The sequence below is a fragment of the Urocampus carinirostris genome, chromosome 5, assembly GCF_059441175.1.
Source record: "Urocampus carinirostris isolate Australia breed hairy pipefish chromosome 5, RoL_Ucar_1.0, whole genome shotgun sequence".
NCBI lineage: Eukaryota > Metazoa > Chordata > Actinopteri > Syngnathiformes > Syngnathidae > Urocampus > Urocampus carinirostris.
In genome coordinates, this window is record NC_142353.1 from 37,898,958 (window position 1) to 37,926,399 (window position 27,442).

At 40.4% G+C, this 27,442-nt stretch overlaps 1 protein-coding gene across 1 annotated transcript in view; it reads right to left on the reverse strand.

Annotated features, from left to right (window-relative positions):
- Window positions 1-512: 512 nt before the first annotated feature.
- The window catches only part of LOC148366257 (outer dense fiber protein 2-like), a 29,777-nt gene continuing 2,847 nt past the window's right edge, over window positions 513-27,442 (reverse strand). The window contains exons 2-16 of the mRNA XM_088336703.1: window positions 24,621-24,719; window positions 23,587-23,711; window positions 22,649-22,772; window positions 22,448-22,579; window positions 20,539-20,616; window positions 18,697-18,768; window positions 16,946-17,062; window positions 14,907-15,032; window positions 12,854-12,963; window positions 9,325-9,460; window positions 7,878-7,988; window positions 6,345-6,605; window positions 4,386-4,486; window positions 1,982-2,270; window positions 513-937 (exon numbers count right to left, since the gene is read on the reverse strand). Coding sequence (XP_088192829.1) covers window positions 791-937; window positions 1,982-2,270; window positions 4,386-4,486; window positions 6,345-6,605; window positions 7,878-7,988; window positions 9,325-9,460; window positions 12,854-12,963; window positions 14,907-15,032; window positions 16,946-17,062; window positions 18,697-18,768; window positions 20,539-20,616; window positions 22,448-22,579; window positions 22,649-22,772; window positions 23,587-23,711; window positions 24,621-24,719 — 2,028 coding nt within the window. The 3' untranslated portion in view covers window positions 513-790. The remainder of the gene's footprint in view (window positions 938-1,981; window positions 2,271-4,385; window positions 4,487-6,344; window positions 6,606-7,877; window positions 7,989-9,324; window positions 9,461-12,853; window positions 12,964-14,906; window positions 15,033-16,945; window positions 17,063-18,696; window positions 18,769-20,538; window positions 20,617-22,447; window positions 22,580-22,648; window positions 22,773-23,586; window positions 23,712-24,620; window positions 24,720-27,442) is intronic.

Consider the following 27,442-nt stretch of genomic DNA (forward strand, 5'->3'; position numbering starts at 1 on the left):
CTCCAAGTGCTGGGGATTGTTTGGGTCAAATCTAAATAACAGAAAGAAGGTTTCTGACAAAATAAATGTGCCATAGCGGAGACAAACAGATGCGTACTTACATAGAGGGGATTTAAGTAACGGGTTCAATATAGCAGAATAAGAGTACACTTTCTTTACAAATCTACTCAAGTAAAAATCATAGGAATATAAAAATATGACTCCCAAGTACAAAATGTCCAAAACTTACTCAAGTCAACAAAGTAAATGTAACTCAGTACTACGCACCATTGCTGATCAGCTCCTTGTCAGAGATGGACATTATTAAGACTATTTAGTGGCTATATTTGCACAGATAAAATACATGTATATAGTTTAATTCTACATGATAGTGACAGACGTCCTTCCTGGGTGAGGTCCCAACAGAGAGAGGGAGTGGTTTATTTTGCGTCAGAGAAATCAGTACAGACAAGAACACGACTTCAAAATAAAAGAATACAAAATTGATAGACGTACAAGAGATATAATTACACTCATTGTTGAAACGTTACTTTATGTGTGTGTGTATGAGAAACATTGTTTTTAGATTTAGTAATATAAAAACAAGCTAATTACCTTGAGACAGAAATTCAAGAGATTTACATTGAAAACCTGACACTCCTCCAACCAGAAATGGTACAAAATACTCAGACTTTATGGGCTTAAAATGTTGAGACAGTAAAAACACGAAATAAAATTGAGTGGCACAAATACATTTATTTGCAATCGAAACTAAAGCGACAGGATGTGGCGGAAGGGGTGGCTTTAGCCGTCAGCTGGGGACGAAAGACTCGCCGAAGACGTTTCCGTAGGAGGTCTTCAGGAAGCGAACGTAGTTCTGCAAACTGCGGTTGGTCTGGTCGGACTGGTCCAGACGTTCCTTCAGGTTCTTCAGCTGGCTTTGGAAGCGACGCTCCATCTGCGGAAACAAGTCAAGTTCTTATCCCTTGAGCATGGGTCTGCAACGTGGTGCCTAGGATCCCTTAAGAACACCTGAGTAGCCCGCGGACAGGTTCTGAAAATCGTTTTATGGGCCAGTGCTATTTTCTAGGATACTTGATTTCTAATTGACATGTTTTAGTGGTTGACTTAACTTTGAATAATTCAAACCTGATAATAGAGGTAAGATTTTAAGCCCGAGTCTCAATAAGTGTGCAATTACATTTTTCAGTTGTTTTCAGGGGCGAGCGCCTTCAAGTTCAAGAAAATGAGTTTCCAAAGCCAAAAGAGTTTGTCTCCCAAATATTTTGCCTGGATTAAAAAGCTACAACTTGAAAGCCACTATGAGGCCCTCTAGTTGGCTAATCAAAATGACCTTGACACCCCCACATCCCAAGTCGAAAGCTTGCGTTTCTTCTCACAGAGACGCATTGTGTTTACAAAGTTTCACTATCCCTATTGCTCATTTATTATACTCGCACGCCATCTAGCGACCAACATTATACACTGCATTTAAATATGTGACTCCTGTCTAAACCAATCCGATTCATTTACTGTGTTATAAACCAATCAGATGTGTAGTTTCCTTGTGTTTTACAATAAATAAGCCTCCTAAAAAAGGAGGAGCGTGTTCTTCCTTGAGTCGATCCTGGAAACATGCACCTCCGATGGAAGACCTAAGTTTCCGACTCAGAGTGTGTTCTTTTCTTCTTTTGACTACAATCTCAAATTTTAACCTTGACACTTACTAACGTTTTTTCTGTGATTCTGGCACACAAACACACAACATGACGACGTGTAGCAGCAACAACAGCTTTCTTTTCCTCTGTTTTCTAACCAGGGCAAGTCTTGTTTTGCCTCCAGTTTCGGCAGTGACGTCAAAGCCCTCCGTTTTGATGATATAAAGCTAAATCTTTAGCGTACGACCACTGGATACGTCACAATGTTTACAAACAAATTGGGTCCATAAAACGGGACAGAAATATCAGTTAAAACAAGGTGATGACAAGTCACTTGCGGTCACCTCCTCCTTGCTCCTCTGCAGTTGACTGAGCTGAGCCTCGGCCCGACTCAGCTGCTCCTGAAGATCCAGGGCTTTGGACTGGGACCTGCGCTCCTTGTCCAGGACTCTTTCCACGCTTTGGCGGGCCTGCTGCTGGGCATCGTCCAAGGTCAGCTGCAGCTGTTGGGCCAGGATGACGTTCTCGCGGCTTTTCTGGTCCAACTGTTTCTCCACGCTAAGCACGCTGACTTCCTTCAGGGTGAGGGCCTCACACATCTCTTTGTTCTCCACGCGCATGGTCTCCAGCTTACTGTAAGGACAGACAATATAGTAAGAAGCAGATTAGATCATACTGCTTTAATCAAGCATATATGAAGAGAAAGCTAACAATTGTCTTGTTCCACTGGGAAATAACTTGTAACTTTCTTCATTTTAAAGGGACAGCGTACTACTTGACCACTAAATGTTGCTAGATATTGTGTCGTGCAACCGAAAATAATAGAAAACGATTTAAAAGTGACAACACCGCACAATTTTTCTTCTTTCTCGGCGAGCCTTTTGCAAGATTTTTGTTTTCTCGGCTACCTGTAGCAGCAAGTTGGAGGACAATTGTGTCAGCTCCCTCAAGATGAATCCCATGTCATGTAAAATAAGTACAAATTTCTCGACCTACATGGCCAATTACAGGGTTGTTTTCGTGGTCCACAACCTGCATGAGCCTATAAAGGCCTGTATTGATAAAAGGAAATCGCCTCTTTTAGCGTCGGAATAATTTGAGCCAGTAGTAACCGAATCGATTGATGATTAACACATTGGTCAGCCATTGAAATCAGAAAAGAACAAAACGCAAATATACACTGTATTTATATTGGACACGTGCGTAATGCCACTTTTGATTATTTTTTACGCACCATTATTACATGCAAGTGTGCACAATCTTTGAGTGACTTCTAGAAAGAGAGGTCAACCATTTACAACTCTTTCAAAATGTCTAAATATTGGCCAAAGTAAAACATTGAATTTTTAGAGCTTACCTACCCTTAGAAAAATGAGTAAAATGTGTAAAATACAATGTTCATTTTACCTCTGAAAAGTGATGGGTCCCGGGGACTCGCATGCTCAAAAATCTATGGGTCCCAACAGAGATCTATGGGTCCCCAAAATTTAGTGTTGAAATTGTAAATCGGGGACAAATATATAATATAAATCTATATATTCATTCAGTTTTAATCATCACAGTTTATTGGTAAAACAAAACAGTTATCACTTCAAGATTTTTCAGTTCTCAACGATATTGTACATTATACAAAATATTATTGCTGAAATAATTATATTAATCTATATTTTCATTCAGTTTTAATCATCACAGTTAATTGGTAATACAAAGCAGTTATCACTTCAGATTTTTCAGTTCACAATATTGTACACGATACAAAATAATATTACTGAAATATTTATATATTCTTGTAGTTTTAGTCATCATAGTTAATTGGTAATACAAAGCAGTTATCACTTCAAATTTTTCAGTTCATATATTCTTTGTGGTTTGCTGTCCCGCCATAGTTGTAATGCCTTTTTAAGGTCCAATCCATTATGATCCTCCTCATAGCGTAACCAGGAATATAATTTAGTCCATTTTGGCAGAAAAGTCCTTTTCTTGCTAGGAGTATTCTTTTGCTTATTTTCTTTCGTCGAATCGTTCACTTCAAAACACGTTTTTTCCTTGCCTTCGCGGTCTTCTGAAGAATTTCTCCGCCGTTTTTTCGTGCCTGAATTATTGCCGTTATTACCACTTTCTGTGTTATGTTTCGACTTATTACCGACACTGAAGAAATGACCAATTTTTTGTTGATTTGCACCTAATACCAACTGTTTTTTCGGAGGCATACTTCTCTTTCACTGGACAACCGCCACAACAATGACGTCATCTCGAAGCAATGAGATCTCGTTTGCCGAGATCGGCGCGAGACTTAAACAACAATAGCGGATCTGCCTGACGAAAAGTTTGGAGTGCGGTAAATTTTTGTTAAAAAAAAAAAAAAGTAATCGGGTAATAATGACAATTTGGTGTCAAAAACGTTGCGTCCCGGGGACGCACGTTGATTTGACCCAATGCGTCCCCAGCAAAAATGATGCGTCTAGGACGCAGGGACGCGGGCAATGGAGAACAATGAAAATACAATGCATAGTTTTTCAGATTGTGATAACATTTGATAAGGTATCAGGTAAGGCTCCAAGCTATTGTCTCACCTATTTTTCAGTCAAGATGCCCATACTACTCTCATTTGCAGGTATTTCATTGCAAAAAAAAAAAGTATAAAATGTTTACACACGAACTAGGAAGAAGAAGCCCGTCAGTTGCCTGTTCTCCATGAAAAAATGTAAGAGCCGCTGAAAGTAAGCAGCATGAGGAAGTTATAGTTACCTTTCTAAGTTGTGTATCTTCTCTTTGAGGACATGATTCTCCTCCTGCAGGAGCATGTTCCTTCGCTGGGAGGCCTCAAGCTGGGAACTTTGCTCGTCCACCTCAAACACAAATAGATTGAGAAGCAAAATAATAAAATGATCCGTACGTAAGATGAAAAAGAACAAGTAAACTTCTACACTACTACAACATATAGAATGGCGAGAAAGACAAAGTATACGTTTATAATCACAAAAAAAAAATAATCTTAAGATAGATAGATGGATACTTTATTCATCCCTGTAGGGAAATTCACACTTCCAGCAGTATCCTTGTGTTGAAAAATAACATAATAAAATAAAAAATATAGAATACAAAAATACCCAATTTAACGTGTTGATATAGAGTATTTAAATAGTGCTGCGAAAAATACACACTGTAATAAAAATAGGGTAATATGGAAATGTGGGGGTGGGGTTTAATGTGGGCTTTTACTCCCCCCGGGTGGAGTTAAAGAGCCTCATGGCATGAGGAAGAAATAATCTCCTCAGTCTGTCCGTGGAACAAGACTGTGACAGCAGTCTGTCGCTGAAGCTGCTCTTCTGTTTGAAGGTGATGCTGTGTAGTGGATGTAATGAATTTATTTTAATTTCTTTGCATTGGTAAATGTTTATCTTACAGATGTGTTTCCATTTTAGACCTTTTATGGTAACTGGGTTCATTTTCAGTTATTTATTCATTGCTTTTCAAGTAAAATAAAACTATAAAGTTGGGCAGAAAAAGCCCTGATGACATGGAAACGCTTGGTGTTGTTTTGAGTTTCTAGAGACATCGATGAGACAAGGTGGAGCCAACGTGGGGAGTCTCTGGCCCGCCCCATGGGAGGAGCCGACACGCCAGCTTGGGAGAAAGGCATGGGCAGAAAAAGAACTTCAGAAGATCGAGAAAGGGAGAAGATCGAGGGAGAACGAGAGAGACACTAATTCGGCTACTTCGATGGAGTTCACTTAGTTAAATACTTTAAGAAAATAAATCTGCTTGCACTGTTTCCAGATGTGTACTTTCATATTTAAGCATTCAACCAATCACGTTTCAGCCATTACTTGTTGCCAGAGTCAGAAATCTACCCAAAGGCCTTCAAAATCTGTCCTGCGGACTCTGTAGCATAAATTGTGTCGATAAAGCTTTTGATTTATCCAATCAGATTTTAAGGAGCTGGCTAATTAATGGAGTCAGGTAACTAATTCGAAGAATTTGGTAAACGATACATTTGGAATATTTATTTCCAAACATTAGGAAAGGTGAACTTAAGGTTAAAGTCAGTTTGAATGGTAAATTTATGTTCTATAATTTGGAGTCGGATTCTCAAGGTGAGTACAGTGATAAAGACCTTCAACCAAACACTAGAAAATGGAGCGAAGACGGCGACCTGACAGCAGGTAATCAAAGTACCTGTGAGCAGGGTGAGTGGGATCGTCCATAATTTTTAGTGTCCGTTTTCTCGTACGTTCGATGTAGATACCATGCAGGGACGGGAGGCCAGTACCTATTATTTCCTCTGCCGTCCTCACTACTGATTCCTTCTTTGACAATTCTTTCTGACTGACGCGACCAAACCAAACTGTGATTGACTTAGTTAAAACGGATTCAATGATAGCACGATAAAAATTGACTGGAATGAATTGACGGACTCTGAATGATTTGAGTTGACGAAGGAAGTAGAGCCTTTGTCTGGCTGACTTCAGAATATCAATAGCATCCATGTGAGGTCAGCTGACAAGTAAGTACCCAGAAACTTGAATGAATGTACCAGTTCGACACTACCATTAATTGACAATGGCACATGCGGGGGAGGCTTAGTACGGAAATCTATTATCATCTCCTTAGTTTTACCTATATTCAATAACAGATTACTCTCATGACACCAGGTGGAAACTGAATCAATCAAGTATCCAGTACTGCAGAACATGATGCTGGTACCTTGTGTTTGACCTGAGATAGGATGGAATCGTGTTCGTGGTTCCTCCTCTGGTGAGCGTCAGCCTCCTGCTGCATCTGTACCAGCAGCTGCTCGGTCCTGTCCAGGCGCTCTGGCAGCGCTTCCAGTTGGCGTAGGCGCGCAATTTCCTTCCTTAGGTGCTCTCGTTCCCGTTGGTGCGCCGCCAAGTTCTCCCGGGCCTCCATTTGGGCCTCGTTCGCCTTCAAGCGATGCTCCTCACACTCCAGGTCTGCCTGTTGAGCCTGAGCAAAATCCAATCAGGTTTGTGGGCAATTCTACTTATGACGAAAATAAATACTATAGCACATATACACCAGTAGGTGAACCACAAGGGCCTGCAAGGCCTTCTCTGCTGGCCTAAACCATATCTGAATCACGTGATGTTACTTATGTGTTGTCCATGAACACTGATTAAATAATTGTCTCTCAGCTTCCTTTCATTGCTTTTCTCCTGGTTGCACTGTTTCCAGATATGTACTTTCATATTTAAGCATTCAACCAATCACATTTCAGCCATTACTTGTTGCCAGGGTCACAAATCTACCAAAAGGCCTTCAAAATCTGTTCTGCAGGCTCTGTAGCATAAATTGTGTTGATAAAGCTTTTGCTTTAGCCAATCAGTTATCAAGGAGCAAGGATTCTGCTTGTCGCGGTGTTGTGCGTATCGCGCCCGAAAGTACCCGCGCCGCGGGTTAGGGGCTCGCTCGCGAATAATAAGGATAAGCGGTGCAGATAATGAGATGAAATGAAATGAAATGAAATGAAATGATCTGCATTTATATAGCGCTTTTCAAGTCAATGACTTCCCAAAGCGCTTTACATTGTGCTTCACATTTCCCAATAGCGGCCGTGATCTGTGCAGCCATGTAAGGCGCTAACCTGCTTATTGGGGGTAATTGGGGGTTCAATGTCTTACCCAAGGACACTTCGGCATGTAACACGGACAAGCCGGGATTCGAACTGGGATCCCTTAATCCTAAAACGATCGCTCTACCTCCTGAGCTACTGCCGATGAGATGAGAATTTTTTTTTTCTTTTTGAAGGGGCGTCGCTACTTCGCAGATTTTCACTTTTTGCAGGTGGTTTTGCTCCCCATTAAACGGGTCTAAAAAAAAATAGGCTGGCAACCAGTTCAGGGTGTCCCCTGCCCACTGCCCGGAGATGGCTGGGATGGGCTCCAGCCCCCCCGCGACCCTAATGAGGATAAGCGGTACGGCTAATGAGATGAGATGAGATATAAATACCATTTTTTTCTTTTTTCTTTTGGAAGTGGCGTTGCTACTTCGCAGATTTTCACTTTTTGCGGGGGGGTTTGGTCCTCATTAACCGAGTCTAAAAAATAATAATTTAAAAAAACCTTTTAAAACATTAAAAACATTTTTATTTTTTTTTATTTTTGAAGGTGCGCCGCTACTTCGCGGATTTTCACTTATCGCGGGTGGTTTTGGTCCCCATTAACAGCGATAACTGAGGTCTTACTGAAGTGTATAAATGTCAACATTTTTGCTGCGTACTTTTCTCTTGTATTTTTCCAACATGGCTTCCTGTTTTTTGTACGAAGTTCGGATCTGCCGGGTTTCCTCTTGAGCGAGTCTCAGCTTCTCCTCGCCAGCCGTGACCTGAGCCTGAGAAGAAAAAACAAACCCTTAATGCTCATTAGTAGGGGCTAGACCAGGGCTGTCAAACTCGTTTGAACTCAGGGGCCACATGCTAAAAACTCACAGGGGCTGGTCTAGTAGATAAATGTCAAGTCAAGTCAAGTCATCTTTATTTGTATAGCCCTAAATCACGAAGAGTCTCAAAGGGCTTCACAGATTATTACACTATATTACACAGACTATTTTTCAGCCGACGAAAAGAGTAGGTAAATGGTCTGCATTTCTATATCGCTTTTCAAGTCAATGAAGACCTCCCAAAGCGCTTTACAATGTGCTTCACACTTACCCATTCACACAAGGAAAGAAAAAGAGTGGAAGAAAAACAGAGAGAGGGAGGGAGAGGGAGAAAGAAAGAGTACAAGAGAGAAAGAGGTAAAGAGAGAAAGAAAAATAATGTTATGAAGTGATTCTTGAGAGGGACAAATGAAGCAAAAGAGAGCAAGACAGATAAATAGACCAAAAAAAAAGGCAGAAAGAGAAAAAAGGAAGAAATAAAGCAAGAAAGCAGGAGAGGGAAAGAGAAGAAAAGAGGTGGAAGAAGAGAGACAGAGAGAGAGAAACAGAGAGAGACAGAGACAGAGAAAGAAAGAAAAAAATAAAGAAAGGGGTAGAAGAAGAGACAGAGATACAGAGAGAAAGAAACAAAGCAAGAAAAGGGGTGGAAGAAGAGAGCAAGAAGAGACAGAAAGAAACAGAGGCAGAAAGAAAGAAAGCAAGAAAAAAGAAAGGGAGGGAAAGAAAAAGAATGTTAAAGAGAAAGTGATTAGGAGAGAGAAAGAGAGCAAGAGAGACAAATAGAGAAAGAAAGGTTTAAATGGTAAATGGTCTGCATTTATATAGCGCTAAGAGAAAAAGAGAGAGAAATAGAAAAAGAGAAATACAGTGAGGGAAAGATAGAGAAAAGGAGAACAAAGAACCAAAGACAGACAGAGAAAAATGCAAATAGAGGGAAAAGAAAGAAAGAGAGAAAAGAAAAGCAACAGAGGGAGACATGGGAATAGAAAAAAAGGAGAAAAAAAGGAAAGAGAGAAGTAGGAAAAGACAACGACAGAATAAAGGAGAAAAGCAGAGATGAAGAAGAGAGACAGAGACAGAGCGATAGAGAGAAGAAAAAAGTAAGAGATAGAAGGAAATCCAGCTTCAGTGTCTTTGCCAGCAGTGCTTGGCTTTGGTGACCTCAAGTGGACATATTTAAAAGTGCAGCTTTTTTCTCTCTTGCACTTCTCAGCTTAGTCTCGCGGGTTGGATTCAATCTGTAAGCAGGCCCTTTCTGAGCAAGACAATGCGCTGCGACGGCCCGTACCTGCAAGGACTGCTTGTCCAGGGCCATGGCGGCGTTCTGGGCACTCAAACTCTCCAGCTGGTCCCGGAGATCCTCCCGTTCACTGCGATTTCGCTCGTCAGCCACGTGATGCTGCGCATTCCACTCGCTCACCTGCCTGGGACAAACAAAATGCACAGTGGCAACAGTATGCTATAGAAGAGGGGCCCCGAGAGCTACTTTTTGTTACTAATTAGCACAAAGGGCCCACGATTGACAAGCATTTTTAAAATAACTTACTTATCATGTTATTACTATGTTGTTACTATGTTATTACCAAGTTAATTATTGAAAGTAGGGTAAAAAAGACTCAGTCAACCACTAAAAAGATCATTTTTAGTAGAAAATCACAATGACCCGGCGGATCCTTTCGAACAGGTCTGTAGGCACCACAGCTGTCCTTAGTGGGCACCCAGGTGCCCGCAAGCACCATGTTGGACACCCCCGCTTAAAGTAATCCTCGATAACTAACGCTTGGTTCCCACTTTCGTGGATTTTGAATTGAAATGTCTTGATTGTCATTGCTACAAACGTATCGTGCATTATGTTCTGCAGCAGACAGCAGACAGCAAATTGTATCACTAGGGCAGGTAAGGGAGGGCTTTGTGTGCTGGGTGGGCGTGACTGATTTTGTGCGCGACTGTGATAGGCTGGTGTATGCTGTGAGTCAAATGGCAAGGCGGGCCCACAAGTCAATGTGACCACAAAGACGAGCTTCAAAGGACGGCAACAGCTAGATTTTAGCGGTTCGTTAAATTGAGACTGAGGAAAGTCAGAAGAGCGCAAAGAAATCACCAGCAGGTGGATTGTTATTGGGTCCGGGAAGCGACTGAGGCGGCGTCGGGAGAAAGAGCAACAGTCTTGCTGCAGGTCCCACAAGCTACCGCTGCCAAGACTGTATCTCACCAACACTAGATCCATGAAACAGATGAATGGGAGCTACAGCCTGTAAGAATTTGTTACATTTAGAACCCCTGTATTGAAATAATTGCGGGGACCTGGCTCAACCCGAGCATACCGTCGCTAGCCAGCCACTCTTTAAATCGCTTTTTTACACTGAAAGCCATCTAGTTTTGTTCTAATTTTGTATCGTGACAGTAAAGACCATTCACTCTACGGCAATTCTGTGTTTAGTTTTAGCTCATGGGAGCTGTTATGAAGGGCTGTCGCTACTTAGCGGATTTTCATATTTCGCAGAAGGGTTTTGGTCCCTATTGAAGGATTTTGTACATTTGACTATAAAGGATTTTATACGATCGAATACAAATTACATTTAATGCAAAAGATATCCACTGGCTGGGCTGTGGTGCGATGTCATGGCAACCTAGTAGAAAATGTTGTTTACAGGAACGGCGGGAACAGGACATAAGGCTGACAAGATAATCAGCACATCCAGACGCAGAAAGGCCTTGATGACGTAGAAACGCTCGGTGTTGTTTTGGTTTTCGCAGACATCACGACGCTCTTCTCTGAGATGGTGAAGCCCAGGGGGCTTCATTGGCACGCCCATGGGAGGAGCCGGCACACCATCTTGCGGGGACACGTGGGCCAAGAGGAGAAAGTTAAAGGACTTCTGAAAAGGGCTCCCCAGAGACTCAACCATCACTAATTCGGCCGTTTTTGATGAGAGTACACCTAGTTAAATTGTTAATGAAAGTCAATCTGCCCCCGTGTGGAAATGTCGGCTTTCTTGTTCATCTTTTCCATCCAGAAACGAGTGTGCATAAATTGTTGGGTGAATGTAGGTGATGTTTGGTTAATGGAGTCAGATAACGAATTTGAACAATTTGGTAAACGGTACATTTTGATATTTAATTCCCAACACCAGTGTTCATTTTACCTCTGAAAAGTGATGAATCCCGGGGACTCGCATGCTTAAAAATCTATGGGTCCCAACAGAGATCTATGGGTCCCCAAAATTTAGTGTTATCGAGGTTGAAATTGTAAATCGGTGACAAATATATAATAAAAATCTATATATTCATTCAGTTTTAATCATCAAATTATGAATTCATTTTCTGCATCAAATTATTGTTGGTAATATACCGATTAAAGGAATAACCACAAACCTGTCGTTTTTTCCTTTTCTTTTTTTATACTTCCTTTTTGTCTTAACTTCTTTATACAACATAATAATTCGTAATATAATGCATCAAAGCAAGTGAGCCGTTTGAAAGCCGGCTCTCTTGAATGAGTTGAGCCGAAAAAGCCGGTTCTCTAAAAAGAGACGGACTTTTCACCACATAACTTCGAGATCGGCGTGCAGACGAATACTCAAACTGCGAGACCAAAACAACAATGGCGGATCTGCCTGACGAAAAGTTTGGAGTGCGGTAAATCTTTGTTTAAAAAAAATGTAATCGGGTAATAATGACAATTTTGTGTCAAAAAAGTTGCGTCCCGGGGACGCACGTTGATTTGAGACGATGCATCCCTAGCAAAAATGATGCGTCATGGAAGCTTGGACGCGGGCAAACGAGAACACTGTAACACCATAAATCCTTTACCGAGGTATTACTGTACAGTGGAACCTCGGTTTTCGACCAAAAATTTCGAGAAATTCTTGCTTCGCTGTTCGGTCGAAAATTCGGAGTTCGAACGCCGGTAATGCGTGAGTGCATACGCTAGGGTGCGATGCTGAGCGGCGTACGGGTGGAGATCGCCCTCACCCCTCGTGACCAACTGTTATCACGTGCGCACTTGCCTCTTTTTGCTTTCGCTTTTAATATCGGTGAACGGAGTGTTTTAGCCCCTAACTATGCCTCCGAAGAAGGTCGGTGCAAGCAGGACAGGTGAAAAAAGTAAAGTTGTTCGTACAACTATTGCCTTTAAGAAAGACATAATAGCTTAATATGAAAGAGGTGTGCGAGTTTCCGATCTTGCTAGGGAATACAGCATGCGCCTTCTGCTGACCACCACAAAGCTAAGAAATCCTATTCATAATTGTTTTCTTTATCTTTTTTTTTTTTTTTTTTTTTTTAACACATTCGTGTTTGCGTAATCTTTTGTACGGAAGATTACGATAACGCGAACGTACGATTAGCCTGGGTTAGCTCTATGATTACGTTGAACATTCAGGTAAACATTCAGGGTGTTGGAACTGAGCCCAAAATTCAGGGTGTTGGAACGGAGCCCCCTTTCCAATGAAGCGCTAGCCACTTGTGGTGCTAAATGACTTGTAAACGACCTGATTGTTTAATTTTTACACGTTCATGTTAGCGTAATCTTTCGTACGGAAGATTACGATAACGCGAACGTACGATTAGCCTGGGTTAGCTTCATGTTTACGTTAAACATTCATGGTAAACATTCAGGGTGTTGGAACGGATTAAAACGATTTACATTATTTTTAATGGGAAAAATGATTTCGGTGATTGAACGAATCGGTTCTCGAACAGGGTTCTGGAACGGAGGTTCCACTGTGTTTGTCTTCAATCAACAGGATAAGAAAGTAGCCATCTTGTCTGAATTTGTGTTTCTTAAACACACATGAAAACAAGCGTGCACTCACAATTTGAGCGCCGCAATGTTGTCCTCCAGCTGACTTCTGGCCGTGGCCTCTTTGGCGATTCGCAGGCGCAGCTCGCTACACGTAGACAAGGCCTGTGCAAGTTGCGACTCCTTCACAAAGTACAGAGGCAAAAAAATAATGAAGTGACTACCGTAATTTCACAACTATAAGGTGCATAGAAAAGTCTCAGATTTTCTTCAAATTATGCGGAGCGCCTTGCGTCTCGTGTAAAACTGCGGTTAGAGCAGGGGTGTCAAACTCATTTTAACTCGGGGGCCACACGATAGATTAAACATTCTGTCGGGGGCCGGACTAATAGATAAAAGAGAAAGAAAAAGAGATAAAGAAATAAGAGAAAGAGGGAGGGAAAAGGAGAGAGGGTGGGACAACGAAAGAGAGAGAGGGAGAGAGCGTGAGAAACAAAAGAGATAAAAAGAGAAGTCGTGAGAGAGGGGGAAAGAAAGAGAGCGGAAGAAAGAAATCCAAAGAGAAATAGACACACAGAAGGAGAGAAAAGTGAAAAGAAAGCGCGAAGGGTAGGAAGAGAGAAAGAGAAAAGGGAGAAAAAGGGAAAAAAGAAGTTAGAGCAAAAGAAGTTAAAAAGAAACAGAGAAAGAGACAAAGAACAACAAAGGAAGAAAAAAAGAGAGACACAGAGAGTGAAAGAGACAGAGAGTAGGAGAAAAGGGGTGAAAAAGAGAGAGAGAGAGAGATAGAGGAATAAATACAAGTACAGTGTCTCTGTGAGAGGAAGCTGGCTTTGGCAACATCAAGTTGACATATTTCAACCTGCAGCTTGTTTTTCTCTTGCGCTTCTCTGAGTGTTGTCTCGCGGGCCGGATTCAATCCCTCAGCGAGCCTGATGTGGCCCGCAGGCTGCCTGTTTGACACCTGTGGTCTACAGAATGTCATCATTCTATGTATTCTGTTGTGATTTGCCCATTGGCCTCACCTGTGCCCGCTCGTTTGGCTTTGGATTGGTTCCCCTCCTATTCAAACACATCGCTGTCATTGAATCTTGGTCAGTCCGTCTGCGAACCTCCGCACTTGCAAGGCAAGCATTTTTTGACTCTGACTCCCGTTTTGTTCCCGACCTGTCCTGTATCCTATATCCAAGCTCTGTTCTCCTGTCCCGGCTACCTGTAACCTGATTCTGTTTCTGTGGGTTAGAGACTAGCTTGGTGGTCTGGAGGGTCACAGGTTCCAACCTCAGTCGAGTCACGTCTTTCAACAGTTTTGGGTGAAATCTCATGTTTTTGCGTTTACATTTCCAACTAAATGCGACTTTTATGCGATTTTCTGTCATCTCTTGTTCGATTGCATGATGTCAGAAGCAATGCATTGTTAGCGGAAGTGCTAATGGATGCTAACGCCAAAACCCTAACTATTACCCTAACCAGTTCAGGCTCTCCCCTGCCCACTGCCCAAAGACAACAAGGATGGGCTCCAGCACCCCCGCGACCGTACTGAGGATAATCTGTGCAGATTATGGATGGATGAATGCAATCTGCAGAATACGATTTTCTTTTCAGTGCCGTTTTGTTCATTTTCACTTTTGTTCACTGCACAACGCCGAAATGCGCACTTTAGTGCAGCACCGCGCGTCACTTGCAGTGCACACTTTATTTCAGGGACTCAGCCCCTAAGTAAACCCCAAGTTGCATAGTTCATCTGAAATACACAGTTCTGTGCTGAAGTACTCGCAGCCGGAGTAAAACTTCTTGTTTACTTTGCCGGCAAATTAAAGCTTCGGGGTTTATTTCTGGCTCGGTTACCAAATCAAGTTAACCCGTCGGGTTTGGGCGGGTTCGGGTTTATATAATCGTGACTCAGGTCGGGTCGGGATGAAATTTTTAGGCCTAATCTTACCTCTAAGCAGTATAGAAAAGGAAAAAAATAGTAATCTGCTGCCATTTACTGATACGGATGAATTCTACAGTCAATCGGCTGATCAAATGAAGAAATCTAAGATACTCAACAATGACAGATAAAATTGGGAAATTTTGTGTACTGGTTAGAAAAAACTGCCGTATGCAAGGTGGACAATGCATACCTTCTCCTGCAGCTGTGCTCCCATCTGCCTGGAGGTCTCCTCGGCCCGCTCAGCATGCCGGGTGAGGAGCGTCAAGGCGGCCTCGTCCTCGTTTTCTCGCTGGTGATCATAGTTCTGTTGCAGGCGCTGCTTTAAACAAGCCCACAGTTTATTATATACAGTACCTTGCAAAAGTATTGGCCCCCAAGAACTTGTTGGTATATTACCACATTTCAGGCTTCAAACCTAGTAAGACAGTGTATAATTTAGTGCCTTCTTATTTGTCCCCCAAAAAAAGTAAAAAAAAGATTAATTTGGATACTTGGCAAAAATACTGTCATAACAATGTTAATTTTTATTTAAAATAAGACATAAGTCAAGAAATCTGTAGTTCTTTTACAGAGTGGAATGAATCCCTACCTAGAGACTGCTGGCATGTTTGTCTGAGATTTTGCTGCTACGCTGTGCTCTGTGGCACCTGTTTCATTCTCATTAAACAACAGTGTCCTCTAGTGGTCAAATATTACACACCGGGCTTTAAAGTTAAACAAATGAAAATATTTTCTAAGAATCCACGACAAGTGAGACACAATTGCAAAGTGGAAGCAAATTATTTCAACATTTTATATTATATTTAGCATGAAAAAAATTGAGAAGTAGCCTTTGCAGAAATATTGCCCCCCCTGCTCTCTCAACTCAGCCAACTGAAGCCAGGAGTTCCTTGATGACTTCTGAAAAATCCAATGTCGACCTAAATGACTAACAGTAACAAACATAAGGTGTCATTTTAAATGCACCTGCCCTGTGATGGACTCAGATATATGAAAAGAATCAAAAACTGCTTTATGAACAATAAATAACACACCAGGCCACACAAGGTTGTGGAAAGGTTCAAGGCAGGAATGGTATACAAGATTTAGCAACATTTACACATCTCCCGGACCACTGCGGAAGCAATAATATCAAGATGGAGAGAGCATAAAACCACTGCACATCTACCACGAACTGGCCGTCCCTCTAAACTTTCAGCCCAAACAAGGAGAAACTAATCAGAGAAGCAACGAAGATTCCCTTGATCACAATGAATGACCTCCAGGCATACACAGCTGAGGTGGGACAATCTGTGTGTAAGACCAAGTTGTGCTCTGACCTATTCTGCCCTTTGAAAGAGTGAAAATAAAGCCATCAAAAAGACTACCATAAAAAAGCCCGTTTAGAATTTGCAAGAAACCATATGAGAAACAAAAATAACATGTAGAACAAGATGCTTTTGTCAGGTGAGACCTAAATGGAACTTTTTGGGCTGAATGCCAAGCGTTACGTTTGGCGTATGAGTAACACTGCATATCACCTTGAAAACACCATCCCCGCTGTCAAACATGGTGGTGGCAGCATCATGCTCTAGGGTTGCTTTTCTTCAGTAGAGACTGGAAAAATCGTTACATTTGGAAGATGGAGAGAGCCAAATACTGGGCGTTTCTGTTGGAGGTCTGCAAGAGACCTGAGAATAAGACGCAGGTTCACCTCCCAACTGGACAACGACCCTAAACATAAAGCAAAATCTACATTTGAATGGTTTAAACCTAACAATGTAAAGGTGTTCGAATGACCAAGCCAAAGTCCAGACCTCAATCCATAGAGCATTTGTGGAAAGAGCTGAAAAATACTGTGCACAAACGCTCACCATCAAAACTTAAAGAACTTGACCTGATTTTAATGAAGAATAGGCAAGTATTTCTGTTTCAAGCGGTGCCAAACTTATAGGGAAATTACCCAAAAGACTGCGATCGCAGAAAAAGGCGGTTGAACAAAGGATTACTTCAAATGGGGCCAATGTTTTTGCAAGGTCTACCTTTCAATTCTTGATTTGTTGTTACAATATAAAAGCTTGAATACATTTGGTTCCGTTTCTCGATTGTGTCTCACATGTTGTCGATTTTTTTTGTAACTATTTTGAGTTTTTAATCTATAAGCTTGAAGCCTGAAATATCCCAATATTTAAAAAAAAGTTCTTGGGGGGCCAATCTTTGATAGTTTAGAACTTGAATTTAATAGCAGACCTGCAACTGAGCAGCCATCGTGGCTTTTTCAGCTTGCACTCGAGTGAGCTGTGACTCCAAATGATCTCGAGTGGACGCCAGGATCCGAGATAGCTCCTCTGTGGTCTTGGCGTGCTCCTGAAAGAAGGAAAGAGAGATGAACGTGCACTGCCCCCTTCTGGTAGATAGGGCAAGCGCTACTGCATATACAAAAAGATACAGTATTACTTTTGAAATAAATGACTTTGGAATGGTGCTACCAATTTGCTCCAGTTTGGAATGTAAAGATCAACATTTATGCCTTTTTTCAGGTAGGGTATGGACCAAACTGAATATACGGTATCCTTAAACATGGAATTTGGAACTATTTACTCGCAGACGCCATCTCCTGGCTTGTGTCATTATTGTGTCAAGCTCCTTTTAATGCACATTTTGAGTACAGTACAGACGTTCCCCTACTTACGAACATTCGAGTTACAAAAAAAAACAGTAGATTGGAACCTTTTGTGGGAGATGTTGAAAAATATCCGGACATTACTGTAAGTTATATTTTGTATTCTGCACCTTTTTCCGAGTACAGGACATTACTGTAGTGCTTCTTTCCGCCTCTACCGGCGTGTGGCGCTGTGAGAGCTCACACAGGATCCACCCCAAAGAAGAATTCCGCTTCCTCTTCTTAGTTCGTATGTAAACATACTGTATTTATACTGTTATTACTGTTACTGTATAAATTGTAAAGAAGAGACAGGCCGTTTCTTTTGAAATGAAAGTGGAATAAGAAAGCTTGATGCGGTTGAGAAAATGATCGGATCGCTTTTTTTCGGCCACTTTTTACCATGCAGGAGGAAGTCGCCTAACTCTTGAAGCTCATCTTCCAAAAGTTAGTTGAACTCAACTTTATTTATCTTTATGGAGCATATTGGTTTATGAAATATTTATTTTTTAGTACAAAACAATACAGGTTACTTATACGAGCCTTAAACATACTTATATGAACCTTAAACATACAAAATATAGCACTAAAGCAACTTACGGAAAAATTCAACTTACGAACGATCGTCCGGAACTCGTTCGTAAGTTGGGCAGCGTCTCTATGTGCATTTTTAAGACGAACTCTAATAAACTCTTCTTTTCTCATCGTTCTTGGGGTTTGGGTAGTTGTTTGAACAGTACTTGAAACAGGCCTTTTCTTACTTTTGCCATTTTCATGGTACACAAACAAATAGAAACAGAAAAACAACACGAGGACGAGCATGAACTCACTATCCCACTCTTCCTACAAAGGGTGATCCAACCTGAACAGCTTTACTAGAAGTAATATATAAGCAAATACGGGTGGGTACAAAAATTAGAAGGCCTCTTTAAATCCAGTTTCCCATTGTTAACACTTACTTAATAGAGAAAATATTCTGCTTTTAACTTTTTAAGCACACCTCAAAAGACGCACCCCATCTATAATTTTTATCAGAAAGGTATTTAAACTATTTTGTTTTAGATCTTAGGGGTATTAAAAACATTTTATTTGATTTTTAACAGAATAATCAACATAGTTTTAAACTTTTCAATTTCCGTTTTAATGCAGTATTTTAGCTTTCGTCATAACCACTCATTATCTACCACTGTTTACTCCTGCATAACCTACTAGTAATCAAAAATTCTGCTGTAATAATTTACTACCCCAATAGTATTTCATGAGGACTAAACAAATGATGTATTGTATTCTGTTTGCAGTTTATAGGCGTTAAAAAGATGTTTTGCAGGCATTTGCGAACCTTCTCAAATTCCAAAGTCTCAGCGAGCTGGGAAGCTTCTTTCTCCTTGCTGCAAAGTTTGGACACAAGCCTCTGAAAGAGACAAAAACATCATAGCTTCTAGATTGTGTATAACATAAAAATAGACATTAAACTGCCTAGCGAAAGCATTTCCCCTCCACACCAAAATAACTTTTTGTCATATTGCCATATTTCAGGCTTCAAACTTCATGCTAAAAAATGAAAATATTTTCTAAGAATCAACAACATGTGAGAGACAATCGTGAAGTGGAACAAAGTTATTTTAGTATTTTAAATTATATTTATGACAGAGAAAAGATGGAAAGTAGGTGTTGCCAAAATATTGGCCCCCTGTTCTCTCAGCTCAGCCAACTGACTCCAGGAGTTATCTGATGACTTCTGAATGATCCAATGTCTGCCTAAATGACTAACAATGACAAACAGAGTGCACGTTGTGTCATTTAATCTGAGTTTAAATGCACCTGCTCTGCAATGGGTTCAGCTGGCTTTGAAAGGGGGCATTGGAGGAATGACAGCATTATGAAATACAAATAATACACCAGGCAGGTCTGGGGTAAAGTTGTGGAAAAGTTCAAAGTAAGAATGTGGTGCAATAAAATTTTGCAACATTTGCGCATTTCCCAGAGCACTGTGCGAGCAATAACATCGAAACAGAGAGAGCTTAAAACCACTGCACACCTCCCACAACCTGTCTGTCCCTCTAAACTTTCAGTCCAAACAAGGAGAAAACTAATCAGAGAAGCAACCAAGGAGAAAACTAATCAGAAAAGCAACTAAGGAGACAACTAATCAGAAAAGAAACCAAGGAGAGAACTAATCAGAAAAGCAACCAAGAGGTTTCATTATCACAATAGGTAACCTGTAGGGATAGACAGCTGAGGTAGAACAATCTGTGCATAAGACAGCTTTAAGTAGTAGTCTGCATTAATCGGCCCTTAATGGAAGACTGGCAAGAAGAAAGCCCTTTCTGAAAGAATATCATAAAATCCCATTTGGCTTTTTGCAAGAATCCACATGGGAGACACAAGGTGCTCTGGTTCGGTTAAACCAAAATTGAACTTTTTGGGCTGAATGCAATGCTAATAGTAACACTGCCCATCGCCTTGAAAACACCACTGTCAAACAAAGTGGTGGCAGCATCATGATCTAGGGTTGCTTTTCTTCAGCAGGTAATGGTAAGATCGTTATAGTTGATGGGAAGACGGATTGAGCCAAATATCTGCAAGACTGGAGAATGAGGCGCAGGTTCACCTTCCAACAGAACAAAGACCCTAAACAAAAAGCAAAATCTAAAATGGAATGGTTTAAAACTAACAATATTAAGGCCGTAGAATATCCAAGCCAATGCACAGATCTCAATCATACAGAGAGCATTTATGGATGATCTGAAAAATGCTTTGCACAAATGATCACCATAAAAACCTTAAGGAACTTGAGCTATTTTGTAAGGAAGAATGAGCAAATATTTCTGTTTCAAGGTGTGTAAAACTTATAGGGACCTTCTCAAAAATACTTGTGGCTGTCATCGCAACAAAAGAAGCAACAGAATATGTTGATTACCGGTACATTGAAGTTCTTTTCATGATTGTGTCTCACATGTTGTCGATTCTTAGAACATATTTTGAGTTTTCATATATATATATATATATATATATATATATATATATATGTTTATAGCCCGAAATATGTCCAAAAGTTTCTTGGGGCGGGGGCAATACTTCTGTAAGGGATTGTAGTTGTTCTGATGCCAGTGTTGGTGATGAAGATGTTTATGTGATTAGGATAATGGTTGTAATGATGTAGTGAAGTCCAGATCCTTACAATATTCTCAGCCTCGCTGTCGGCCAGCCTCCTCTTGAATGCTTCATTCTCCTCAGAGTGTCTCTCCGTCTCTCTTTGCTAGATGCAAAAACAACAATAGTCCAACTTGTGTCACAACACTCCATTATTATTTATTTTTTGTATAGTACTGGCCAGGATTTATAAATATATCAGAATCCATATAAACCAGGTCTGGGCAAAGCATGGCCCGCAAGCCACCTGTAGCCAGTGAGAGTTTTGTTACCGGCCCATCAAATGTTTAGAATATAATGATAATATGTTTGAAATGGTTGAAAAGAAAGTAATTATAATAAAAAGGGGATTTGGTGCCTCTCTTGTCCCAAGTGTCCCTATCATTCAAATATTTGTCTTCATTCTGTATTTTTTTTTTTAAATCAGACGGCCAAAGACGTATTTCATGGAATAAAATATTCAAATTAAGAGAAAAAAAAAAACACTACTGTGGTCGCCATATTCTATATTGAGTTTGTCAATGTATTTTAACATATCTAATGCATTGTGTATTATTTAGTGCCATCTAGTGGTAAAAAACGCAAGCCGTCTAAAAAGAAAACTTTATATCTATAAAATATATCTATATATATATATCTCATCTCATCAGCTGCACCGCTTATTATCAGTAGGGTCGCGAGGGTGCTGGAGCCCATCTATATATATATATATATATATATATATATATATATATATATATATATATATATATAAACATGCATTTTTATAAATACTCTTAGTTTGAGAAACGATATAATTATTTGACATTAACTCATATAATTTTCTGTCATCTTGCTACTAAGGATATCCCCAAAAACCATGTGACAGGCTGCCTCCCAAAAAACAACAGAAGAAAAATTGTGCGGTTTGGTCACTTTCTGTAGTTTGTATTCTTCCTTGTGCTTTGTAGCACTCGGTTCCAGTTACACTACACAATACGGCAACATATAAGAGTCAAATATTACACTGTGTACCTTTAAAAAGGGACATCATTTATGACTTTTCTTGCTCATTCTGAGTATTTCGAAACCAATTTGATTAGATGGTCATTATAGTCAAATAAATAAAAAAATGTACATGTAGATGTCGGCGTGTTTATTAATCCCTGCTGTTCTAAAAAGACTTATCTTAGTTTGTTTTGTCATTTATCATTTTTGCAAGAATGGAGTGTTACAAAAAAAGCCCAAATATGAGATAAGTCTATGTAAGAGTAATTTAATACGCTTACATTAGCGTTTTTTCCCTCATTGCCGAGGTGTGGAGTTTGCATGTTCTCCCCGTGCCGATCGAATCGGTGAATTAAAAAAAATAATGTTTTTTTTTTGTTCCAGGCCCTTTTTGCAAAATTTTTCAACCCAATGTGTCCCACATCTGAAAAAAATTGACCACCCCTGATATAAACTGACCAGGGGTATTTCTGCTGTTGTTTCATGTCATGGGTTAAAATAAACTTGGCTAATTCGTCTAGGTCAGTGGTCTCCAACGTGGTGTCCGCAGGCACCAGGTTGCCCCTAAGACCACCTGAGTAGCCTGCAAAATGGTTCTGAAAATATCTCATGAGTAATGGTGATTTTCAAGGAAATGTGATTTCTATGTGGCGCAATGTTTAGTTGTTGACTGAGCCTATAGTTATCATTGCGGGCTAAGTAGGATAAATGTCAGGGAAATGAACCAAGCGCTAACCCTAGACCCTAGCTCTTATCCCGAACACTAGCGGTCTCGCTAGCCCTAAACCTCTAACCATAACACCAACCCTAAACCTTTGCCAATTCGTGACACTTACTGACTAACAGCTATAAAACACTAGCTCTCGACCGAAATTTTTTAGCAACTCCTAATCTTAGCTATCAGACCAATATAAATCATATTTTATCAATCCCCAATCGCATCGTTGTACCTGGTGATGACTCCATTCCCTGAGGAGGTCCCTGAGGCTGTGATTAGTGTTGTCGAAAATCTCTATCTTCTCCACGAGAAGCTGCCGCTGCCGTGTGAGCGCGGTTGTCTGAAGCTTGGACGGACGCTTGTCCTTCAAAGTCCACCGTCATCTCATTAGTGTCCACCTCTATAGATGTTTCCCATAAGCACGAGGAATTACCTTCGCCAGGCCGTCCAGGATTTCCTTGAAAGTGGTCATTTGATTGTAAACAGCCACCGCATCAACCTCCGCCTCCACCAGAGCCCGCAGCAGGGCATCTGTCTCTGAGGATAGGACTTGTCCGCTGCAAGGCAGAAAATTATTATTATTAGTGGCAGTAATAGTAGTAGTAGTATTTCCACTCCAAAATGGCTATGTACTTAATGCATTCAAATAAGGACTCTCTTATTATGATAGACGATGTCCTTAAGCCAAAAGGCAAGACTGATTGAAATGTAACTGAAAGTCTGCATCCTCGACTCCTGGCTTGCTGCTAGAGGGCGCTCTCTCTCTCTCAGCTGCAAGAGTGCTATCACTTGACTTTCTAATAATAATAATAATAATAATTTCCTTGTATTGTCATTCTGTGTAACAATGTACACAGAACGAAATGTCGATTGCACCTGACCCGTTGTAGCGAGCCGATGCAGCCGCAGCCAACAGAGGGCGCCGCCGACCACTTTTTAAGTCTTAGGAATGACTCGGCCGGGGCGCGAACCACCGACCTCCCAGTCTCAAAGCGGGCGCCTTACCATCAAGGCTTTCTGGGATGTGCTTGAAAATCATGACCTACCAGTGAATACTGTTACTATACTACCAAGCATAAAAGTTCGTATGGACAATGTTAATCCGGTCAAAAATAATGTTCACGACGTTGTTTTCAATGACAATTTTAATTAAAGATCTAATCGGTGTTATGATTTAAATGGCCTTCTGTAATAAAGCAACATGTTCCAACTGTTGAGAAAAGCCACCCTGTTATATGTCCATTGTAGACTACAGTAGCTTAGTGCTGCTATTACTGTATGTCAACTAATATTGTTCCGTAGTCCAACATACAGGTTATTCTCATAATAGTGCATTTTAGCACTAAAAGTTTTCCATATATTGAATATTACTTGTTTGAACGTGGGTTATTTTTTTGCTCTTTGAGCAGAAGGCTGAGGTCAGTCCTAAGAGCTGTGATGTCATCTTCCTGATCTTCAGGTTCTTGTCGGACGTTCTCTGCTTGCACCCGGCTTCTCTGAGCAGGGACCAGAAAAACACAACCAATTAGAACAATCATTACAATATATCAATGTTTTAACAAGATGAGAGAGCAAGAGAGGGAGGTACGAAAAGAGAAAGAGAGAGGTAAAGAGGTAGAGAGAGGGGTACGGAGGTAGAGCTAGAGAAAGACAATGATAGAGATCGGCACAGAGGCAGAGATAGAGAGAGAGGTAGTGATAGAGAGCGGGACAGAGGTAGAGATAGAGAGAGGTAGTGATAGAGAGAGGTACAGAGGTGGGGATAAAAAGAGGTAGTGATAGAGAGCGGTAAAGAGGTAGAGATAGAGAGCGGTAGTGATAGAGAGAAGTACAGAGGTAGAGATAAAGACCGACCGGGTTAAAGAGGTAGAGATCGAGAGGAAGAGAGAGACACATAGGTAGACAGCAAGATAGATACAGAAGTTGAGAGTGAGAGAGCGATACAGGGGTAGAAAGCGAGACACAGAGAAAGAGATAGAGAGAGAGAGAGTTAAAGAGGTATAGAGCAAGAGAGAAAGATACAGAGGTTGAGAGAGAAAGATACAATGGAGAGAGAGAGAAATAGAGCTAAACAGAGAGAGACAGAGCGATAAAGAGGTAGAGAGAGGTAGCAATAAAGAGGTAGAGAGAGAGGTAGCGAGAGAGAGAGAGAGAGAGAGAGAGAGAGAGATAGTTGGAGAGATTGAGATACAGAGGTAGAGAGCAAGAGAGAAAAATACAGAAGTAGAGAACGAGAGTGAGAGAGAGATAGAGGTAGAGAGAGCTTGATACAAAGGTAGATTGAGAGAGAGAGAGAGAGAGAGAGCTACAGAGGTAGAGAAAGAGAAACAGAGAGGGAGACAGGAGGAGATAGAGGGATACAGGGGTAGAGGTAGAGAGGAAGAGAGGTAGAGAGAGTGAGAGACCTGATCTCTTCTGCAAGAAGAAATTCCGGGAGGGATCCAAGGGGCTCGTCCTGTAGATCGTCCACGATCACCTCTTACCTGAACATCTCTGCTCCTCTCCTACACAAATAGAATGTAATGCATAGTTCAGGACAGTGAAACGAATATAGTCTAATATGCTTTATTCTGGGAAAGTTTAAGCCAAGTCAAATTACAATTTGTGCAGTAATAATATCTAAGCAATAAAGGGCCACAGTTTAGTCAAGTCAAGTTTATTTGTATAGCCCCTAATCACAAAGAGTCTCAAAGGGCTGCACAGACCAGTTTTTTTGTATCTCAAGGAGGCACACTGTCCCTTTAATATTTGATTCATCTTATTACTGAATATTTTATCTTGAATTACTATTTCAGTGTCTTTTATTGACCAGAAACATGTGTTTTAAAGCTATTTAGGATTCACCTGTATGCTTTTGGGAAGACGGCAGCAGACCAATTCGTTTTTAAATATTTCACATTGAGGATTTTTGGTCGTTACACGAGCAATTTGAGCACAATCCTGGAATGAATTAAATTTGTAGGAAGATGTACCACTGTATAGGACATATTATGTAAAGAAAATAGAATATGATGTATTTTCACGTGACTGCGTCATTTCAAAATCTTGTATAAAGATTTAAACCACGGATATTTCGGACAGAATTTTATTTCGCAAATTAAGCCGTCAAATAATAATAATAGTCCAGTGTTATTTCAACCAGTGTACCGGAGCACACTAGTGTGCCGTGAGGTATTGTCTAGTGTGCAGCAGGAAACTGTCCAACTTTCTCTTTGCAAAAAGCAGGCCATGTTCAATATCTTGGCTTTCTTCCATTTATCAGCTGAGTAAATATAACATTCATCCATATTAGTAGGGAGCAGCAGATTATTATCTTGTTGTATTTTCATCCACTAATTTTCTGTTCATGGGGTAACACCAAGAAACAAACTAAAAAAGTTATTCTGTTTGATGACAGTGATTAAAAAATTGCAGTCCAAAAACAAAAGAATAAATCAAATAAAGTATACATGTTGCTTGGAATTTTGATGATTTTTTTTTTATAATTATTTTCAGTTTTTAAATTTTTAAAACAGAATCAAGTTAGAACTTAGTAAAACCCTTTTTTGTTCAACTGGCACATAATTTTTGCTCTTTTTAAAGGTGCTGTACAGAATTTGTAATTCTTCTACTCGCTGAGGCCATCTTTTGGCCTTTGTCATCATTGCAGCCTCTGTCAAGCTCCTTATGTTGCGTGGCAAGTACTTGCATTGCTTAGACGCAGTCATATAAGCTCTTCTTTTTTTATATTCTTTGGGGTTTAGGTTGGTGTTTGGACTCCATTTAGAACAGGCATTTTCTTACTTTTTCATGCTAAACTAAGAAAAAACTGCTGACGAGCATAAAGTCACTCCAAACCGCTCTTTCCTACACACCTAATGTGTTGTGCGTCCTAAACAGCTTTGTTAAAAGAAAGATAAAAGTAGATGGGGGGCGGTGGGGAAAAAAGGCTATTTGAACTAAGTTGGGCATTTTCAACATTTCCTTAATAGAGAAAATATATAGAATATTCTTAACATTTAAAGGACACCTCAAAAGGCGCACCCCGATTATTTTTGTTTGTTTTCTTTTAGCAAAAAAAAAAACACATGCATGAAAAAAAAATGGTTAAATATGTAGTAAAATCCCAAATTACAGCAGAATAAGTCACCAAAATTAACCACCTTAATTGACTGATAATAATTGTTTTTTGCACTAATACACATTTCATAGTGGCCTGTTTAGGGGTAGCATGCACTTGTACTCATGGGTGCGATGACACTTCATAGGACTATGCCATACAAACTAATGCCATCTGCCCTTAATCACGTAGGAAGAAAGCGGAGCAAAACGAAGCCACCAGAGAGCAGTGGTGGCATCATTTCTAAGGAGACTTGTTGTAAAACATGGCAACAATTTCATGCACTATTCAAACCTTGAAAACACAATGATAAAAAAACAAGCATTTTCAAGGATTTCAAGTACCTGAACTGACCCGGTAATTTAATTTAAAAAAATAACATTAAACAGGTGCCAGGAGTGATTAAAAAAGTGTGTGAATCGGATCAAAATAGGTTGGGAAACACTGCAGTAGTCAATGCCGTAGTGGATAATCGGAGAAAACGGGAGATTTGCTGAAGGCCGGCTCAGGTCAAGGTTGAGTTTGGGCTGGCTGGATAAGAAAAAATAGTTTGAACATGTTTCTGTCACATGCACGTTTTAAACTTACTCGCACATTCATTCTCTTGTCAGCTATTTGGCCAAATTCAGCGCAACAGACGAGGTGAGTTTTATCAGCTGGGGGAATTCTCCCCTCCCAAATTTGAAGTTTATTTGGCCCACCACCAATCGTATTTTCTCTAGCGGTATAATGAACACAGATTAGCTCGAATGATAAGAGGCAGAATACGATGGAAGTGCTAAATGGAGACCAAATAGTCAGGAAAAGAAACCCCTTAACACACAGGACTGTTATCATTCATTTCACTAATCTTGCACTTTTTGCCTGTCATCTGTGTGTCCTCGGATGTGTGCTTTACTACATGCTAGAAGAGTTCAGGGGTTAAATGCCTTGATCGGGTAGTTCCTTACACTCAAATAAGTTTGTAGTGATGGGAATTCAGTCTGTTTTCGAGAAGCAGCTCTTTAAAAGTTATTATGTAACATTACGCACAAAATTACTTTTGGTGGACAAAAAAGCTAAAAAAAAGAGAGAAAAATAAAAAAACAATAATAAAGGAAGAAAATATAAGTAAAAGTCTAGGAGACT